The sequence below is a fragment of the Quercus robur genome, chromosome 9 (assembly GCF_932294415.1).
Source record: "Quercus robur chromosome 9, dhQueRobu3.1, whole genome shotgun sequence".
Taxonomy (NCBI): Eukaryota; Viridiplantae; Streptophyta; class Magnoliopsida; order Fagales; family Fagaceae; genus Quercus; species Quercus robur.
Window position 1 is genome coordinate 45,606,179 of NC_065542.1, and position 7,349 is coordinate 45,613,527.

The 7,349-nt window shown below is 33.1% G+C and overlaps 1 protein-coding gene and 1 non-coding gene across 2 annotated transcripts; one reads left to right on the plus strand and one right to left on the minus strand.

Moving 5' to 3' along the window:
• The first annotated feature begins 2,443 nt into the window (after positions 1-2,443).
• On the plus strand, positions 2,444-4,578 carry LOC126698657 (probable indole-3-pyruvate monooxygenase YUCCA5). Its single transcript, XM_050396035.1, has 3 exons — positions 2,444-3,276; positions 3,394-3,765; positions 4,047-4,578. Exons 1-3 carry the CDS (start codon positions 2,629-2,631, stop codon positions 4,269-4,271), a joined length of 1,245 nt encoding a protein of 414 aa, XP_050251992.1. The 5' UTR covers positions 2,444-2,628; the 3' UTR covers positions 4,272-4,578.
• Positions 4,579-6,630: 2,052 nt separating this feature from the next.
• On the minus strand, positions 6,631-6,704 carry TRNAV-AAC (transfer RNA valine (anticodon AAC)). Its single transcript has one exon. It is a non-coding gene; the product is annotated as a tRNA-Val (tRNA).
• Between the last annotated feature and the right edge of the window lie 645 nt (positions 6,705-7,349).

Here is a 7,349-nt window from a genome sequence, read left to right on the forward strand (position 1 = left end):
AAAATTATACCCTTAAACATTCACATGCTCTAGATTCTTGGCTAAGCGGTACCTATAACCCTGACAATCCGGGAAAAATTGGCCTTTGCCCTTTTTAAAAAAACAATCCAACATTTTGCCTCATTTCCCAAACTAATTAGAGAAATGCCCCTCTTTTGAAACTCGATTTTCTCAAAATTGAGTTAAGCCCTATAGTGGCGTTTTTAAGAAGCCTATAGTGATGTTTTAAGGACATATAGTGGCGTTTTGAAACTTGAGCTCCTTGAAATTGAGTTATAGGCAAAAAAAAAGAAAAAAAATTGCATGTAACTCGACTTCATGGAGATCGAGTTACAAAACGCCACTATAGGTCCTTAAAACGTCACTATAGGCTCCTTAAAACGCCACTATAGGGTTTCATAATTTGTTTTATTTTTTATAACTCGATTTTGAGAAAATCGAGTTTCAAAAGAAGGCAAAATGCTGGGGGAAAAATGCTCAATTTTTTTTTTTGAAAGGGGCATTTGCCCATTTTCTCCCCGACAATCCTTTTAAACATTAATCCTCTAATGTTACCAAGGTTACTTTGGTTTTTTAATCCATTAGGAGTGCCACTTTTTAATCTTCATTATTTTATTTTTTATTTTTATTTTTATATAATTTGATTGTTGGGAGGGGGATTTTAGAATGAAACTACAGGCACAAAAATTTCACAACAAAGCTTACATGGAAGGTTGTTAATAGTAGGTAAAAAAGTGATGATAATAATAAGCCTAGATGAGAGCAAATAATAACTTGCCACTTAAAACTTTTTTGTGAAATTCTAATAAAATTGTATCCTCAAACATTTATACGCTCTAGATTCTTGGTTAAGTGATACCTACAACCATGATAGCCCTTTTAAACATTAATATTCTGATGTTACCAAGGTTATTTGGGTTTTTAATCACGTTTAATCCATTAAGTGTGCCTCTTTTCGAGCTTCATTTTTTTTTTTTTAAAATTTTTTATAATTTGATAGTTGGGAGGGAGATTTAAGAATAAAGTTACAAGAAAAATAGTTTTACAACAATTTTACAATGAAATCTAAATGGCAAGTTGTTAATGGTAAGTAAAAAAGTAATGTCAGTGTGAACTTAGATAAGAACCAATAACAATTTGACACCTAAAGTTTGTTGTGAAATTATTATGAAACTATTATTGTGCCCATATTATTATTCAAAAATTTAAATTTTAAATATCCTGAGGCATCGGATGAGTTACAAAACTCTTAATACTTTTTAATTTAATCCAATCAAAAGTGTTGAAAAAGTCCCAGAACCTAAAGTATATGCCTCTACCAATTGATTAAACAATAATAAGCTTATAATAAAGCTCCTAATAAGTGTGGAAGTTAGCTTTATTAAGCTGAAAATTAATGGGGATGTGGAAGTGATGTTTTATTTATTTTAATTTTTGCTAAAAGATAGTTTTGGAAATTGGTAAACGTATGTGTACGTTGGATACGTGTGGGGCCAACACATGGCACAAGCGTGGTGACCAAGATGGGTTGGCAGAATGGGCTCTATGACTGTGGGCCGGAAACAACAGCTTTTCAGTCACATTTCCAATGCTTATTACACAGGCTTTTATTGGGGTCCAAAAATATATATGTATTTGTAGGCCCACCTTACAACTTGGCTCGATATCCACTCCACGTGGGAGCGTCTGACTCAGCATGCTCGTCTAACTCAGATGGTCATAGCTCAAGCTTTTGTGGGCCAACAAAATCAGATGTGGATGACCCATCACTTTCATTGCTCCCTAATTCTCATCTAATTCTCTGTTTACTGTTTACTTCAATTTTATTTCCCCCCCAAAAGAAAACATAAAAAAAAAAAAAACTATAATTAAAAAAAAATTACCCTTTTACACTACCTCATGTCATGTGTATATTGTTGATACATCTCTTCAGCTCATCAATTCCATCAAAATGTACTCAAATTTCTAGAACTTCACCAATTTCAAGTTAGAGAGAGAGAGAGAGAGAGAGAGAGAGAGAGAGAGAGATCATTGTGATATAATAGAGTGTTCAATGAAAAAGAAACCATCAAGCTCCCATGCATCCATGGGTGATGCAGATATTGCCTAACATTCCCTATTTTATTATACACAGGAGCTTCACAAAAACAAAAATTAGAGAAAAAGCCCATTCATATCTTGTGGTACTAAAAATACTTTCCCAAGAAAATCATAAATTTATTCCCCAAAATATACGCTTCAAGAATAATATAGTAAGATCTAATATTTTAATGCTCCAAATATAATAACATTTTTAGCTGATTAAAAAAATCCAAAAGTCAGGCAGACTCATGATTTGCAAGTTTCAGACAGGGGCGTTAACTCACTACTCCCTTCGGATGCTACCTCTATGAGTCTATATATTACCCTCTCCACCCGTTAGTCCCTACAAACAAAACTCACATCATATTCTCTAACAAAAGCTCTTAAAGTTTCTACTTTCAAACCTCAAAAACAAAAACTCTCATATTTTCACTTCAAAAACTGTCCACAAAACATTTCTAGCTTATTCACACCTTGTATTGTATTCTATTCAAGCCACAAACACATTTCTCTCACAATTGACACCTTTTAGTCTTTTGAACAAACATGGAGAACTTCTTTGGTTTTGCTGATCATAAAGATTTCTTCTCTCGTAGATGCATTTGGGTTAATGGTCCAGTCATAGTTGGTGCTGGCCCATCTGGGCTAGCCACAGCTGCTTGTCTTAGAGAACAAGGAGTACCCTATGTAGTCCTTGAAAAAGCTGATTGCATAGCTTCCTTGTGGCAAAAGCGCACCTATGACAGGCTAAAGCTTCACCTCCCTAAGCAATTTTGCCAGCTCCCTAAGCTTCCTTTCCCACAAGAATTCCCTGAATACCCAACAAGGATTCAATTCATAGAGTATTTGGAGGACTATGCTAAGCACTTTGAGATCAACCCACGATTCAATGAGTGCGTTCAGTCTGCTAGGTACGATGAGACTAGTGGATTGTGGCGTGTCAAGACTTCTGAAGCTGAATACATTTGCCATTGGCTTGTGGTGGCCACAGGCGAGAATGCTGAGGTTGTCCAGCCTGATATTGAAGGATTAACTGAGTTTAAAGGTGATGTCATGCACGTTAGTGAGTACAAGTCCGGCAAGAAGTATGAAGGGAAGAAAGTACTAGTTGTGGGGTGTGGCAATTCTGGCATGGAAGTTTCTCTTGATCTTTGCAACCATAATGCCTCACCATCCTTGGTGCTTCGTGACTCGGTAAGTACTGTTACTTAATTCCACATAGTGCAAACTAGGACTACTTGTTCTGAGGAAATTATGAATTTAATCATTTAACTAGTATTCTAATGGCGTTTGTTCTGTTTTGCAATACAGGTTCATGTCTTACCAAGAGAAATACTTGGGAAATCTACATTTGAATTGGCGGTTTTGATGATGAAATGGCTTCCCCTTTGGCTAGTTGACAAGCTCCTCTTGTTTCTTACGTGGTTGTCGCTCGGAAGCATTGAGAAATATGGGTTGAAAAGGCCTGCAGTTGGGCCAATGCAGCTCAAGAACACTATGGGGAAGACTCCTGTGCTGGACATTGGTGCATTGGACAAAATCAAATCTGGTGGCATTAAGGTTGTTCCTGGAGTCAAGAGGTTCTTACACAACCAAGTAGAACTTGTAAATGGCGAGATGCTTGATGTTGATTCAGTTGTTTTTGCCACTGGATACCGCAGCAATGTCCCTTCTTGGCTTCAGGTGAGAAAATGTTCTAATTCCTCTGTTTCTCTTCTTTTGTGGGTGTTTGAAAGGCAGTTTTGACAGTTGGTTTTTTAACAAAACAATAAACAAGTTGATTACTTGATTTTCATGCTAAAAAATGTCAGACTCTTAGCCGAGTTTGGCATTTATGCCAGTTTTGAATTTGTCCTATTACCTTACAAAAATATCCTTTTTTTTTAAGAGTAAAACTGTTTTAGAAGCTTCCCTCTATGATTGTTTGCACAAATAGGCTAATTTTGTTTTGGTTTAATGTACAGGAAAGTGAGTTCTTCTCCAAGAATGGATTTCCAAAAGCAGCATTCCCACATGGGTGGAAAGGAAACAGTGGACTCTATGCAGTTGGGTTCACAAGGAGAGGGCTCTCTGGTGCGTCCTTAGATGCCATAAGAATAGCACAAGATATTGGCCAAGTCTGGAGGGAGGAAACTAAGCAAAAGAAGAGAACCACAGCTTGCCATAGAAGATGTATTTCCCAGTTCTAAACATTCAATATTTCAACTTAATCATCCAGTGAATCTCAGTTGTTTAGTGAGATTTTTGTAGAGTAAAAAAGAAAAAAAGAAAAAAAATAATGACATTGTATAAAAACACAAAGAAAGAAACAGATAGCACAGAGTTAGAGCCCTCTCCAAAGGCCCAAGTTTTCAGGTGTTTTGGGCATTTTGTAAACTGAGGATGATGTGGCTGTTCTTGTTCCTTTTTTTTTTTTTTTTTTTTTTGGGAGTTTCATACAGTTTGTGTACCATATTCAATGAAGTTAAATGACAAAAGTTTCTTTTTTCACTATTAGATGTTGTATGTCATGTTGTATCTCTATTCTAGTTTCAACTCAAGAAAGCCTTGATAGCAGACTAGTTAACCTTATTTGTACTTTTCCTATGAACTTAACAGATCAAATATGAAAATTTCCTTCTCTTATTTTTCATGTTTCATATAATTTTTGTACCATATTCAATGAATAAGATTTTGATAATTTAAACTCTGTTGTCCTCATTGGCATATTCAATGATTTAAGTTAAATAAATGACAAAATGTTTCCTTTTTTGACCGATTCCCTGTTGATCAATTTGATTTTTATGTTTCACATGTTGTACTTGTATCTCTATTCTAATTTCCATTCAAGAAAGCCTTAATAATAGACTAGTTAACACCATTTTTACAGCATATTAAAAGGGATAATTCGATAGATAGTAGAAGCGGAATTTGAGCTTGAAAATTAGAATTAGTTGATAAAACCCTACTTCTAATTATTGAATTATCCCTTTTTTTAATAAAAAAAATTGTTTTTTATTTTTTGTACTTTGATAGTTAGAGGATGAAAGATTTAAATCTTGAATGTTTACATTTGAAACACTACGAGATACAAGTTGAGCTACAAAACTCATGATATCCTTGAATGGGACCTTAACAGATCTTAATAAACCATTAACTTTATTTCTGCATCAGGGTTATATCAAAGAAAGGCCCACAGATTCAATGTTTGAGATTGCAACTTGACAATAATCATCAATCATCAGATGAGTAGGTCCATGCATTACAATGAGAATCCAACACCCACCATCCCCTCTCTCTCGTGGAAGATAACTTAACCATATTCCAATATGGCTACACATCACTATTCTCCTTAAAATTATTATCTTGAGTTTGACCAACTCACTAAAATAAGATATATGATAGGTTTACAAAGTCTCTGTTGCCTTGCACATGGTTTGCGCCACACAGAAACTCCATGAAAAAAAATATAACAGTTAAATCTTCTCTGGAAAGCATAATATAAAGTTGACAAGAACTTGGAATGTTAATATATATTTTTTTATTCAAGACTTTATATACGTTTATTATTATTATCTATACTACTATTTAAGAGACTTCCACTGTTTGGATTTCACATTTTTCATGTTTAAAATATCCTCATCATACCCACTTACAAGTTTTCAACTACTGAGGATAGATATGTAAATTAAAACTCCTATGTTTAAGTAGAGACAAAACTAAAGGACAATTCCGTAAAAATTCAATTCTAACTCCCCTAAAACATGGCCTAAAAAATAGAGCAAGTTTCCTATTAATTGTCAAATTATTTTACCTAGTTATAAATTAAATTGTAAAAATAAAAATTATATATATAAAATAAAAACACAGTTTTTTTTTTCTTAAAAAAAAGCCTCATCACATGTGCGAAGAGCGTGTGATGAGGCTAGTTATTATTATTTTTTTGAGAAAAAAGACTTCAAATATGTTTGATTAGGTAATAGAGCAAAGGCCAGACAAAAATTACATGAATAAAAAAATCAAATGAATATTGTTTTGTTTTACATATTTGGCGTCGCTCGGGTTTGAACCGGAGACCTTCAGTGTGTTAGACTCATCACATGTTATATATATAAAATAAAAACACAGTTTTTTTTTTTTCCTAAAAAAAAGCCTCATCACATGTGCGAAGAGCGTGTGATGAGGCTAGTTATTATTATTTTTTTGAGAAAAAAGACTTCAAATATGTTTGATTAGGTAATAGAGCAAAGGCCAGACAAAAATTACAGGAATAAAAAAATCAAATGAATATTGTTTTGTTTTACATATTTGGCGTCGCCCGGGTTTGAACCGGAGACCTTCAGTGTGTTAGACTCATCACATGTTATATATATAAAATAAAAACACAGTTTTTTTTTTTTCCTAAAAAAAAGCCTCATCACATGTGCGAAGAGCGTGTGATGAGGCTAGTTATTATTATTTTTTTGAGAAAAAAGACTTCAAATATGTTTGATTAGGTAATAGAGCAAAGGCCAGACAAAAATTACATGAATAAAAAAATCAAATGAATATTGTTTTGTTTTACATATTTGGCATCGCCCGGGTTTGAACCGGAGACCTTCAGTGTGTTAGACTGACGTGATAACCAACTACACCACGACACCATCTTGTACTATCAGCTTGATACTCTTAATAAGTACATTGGAGAGTGGGTTTTTCATGCTAAATTAAATATCTGAATTATGTTGTTCCCAATATTTAATCATGAAAAGAATGAGAGAAATGGAATTTTTTTTTTTTTGAATATCATTTAAATAAAATGGTTTGAGTTTCTAAAACTACTCTTTTTTTTTCAAAAAAAAATCGAGTGAAAAATGAATATTAACTTTTCAAGTAAAGTTAAAAATAAGTTAAGAAAGTCATCAATATAGCTTTTATTGAACTAAAAGGACCATATTTATATTATTTAGAGACATCATCACAAACATTGACGACTCCAGGATTTTTTTCTAGGGAGGTTAGCAGTGGCGAAGTTAGGAATATGTCATGGGGGGCGAGTAAAAAATAAAATGATTATTTTTTTCCTATATAGAAAACTTTCATATTATATACAATAATATAAAATAGTATTCTAACTACAATTCACAATACAATTATATTGTGCAATAGTCTAAAAAATTATTAATAGTTTAAAGATCGGTAAGAAAACAGCTTTTGAATGCATAAACAAATATAATTAAATAACTAATAATACATTTTTGTCAAATTAATAATAACTTATTATATATATTTTTTGAGAAAATAACTTA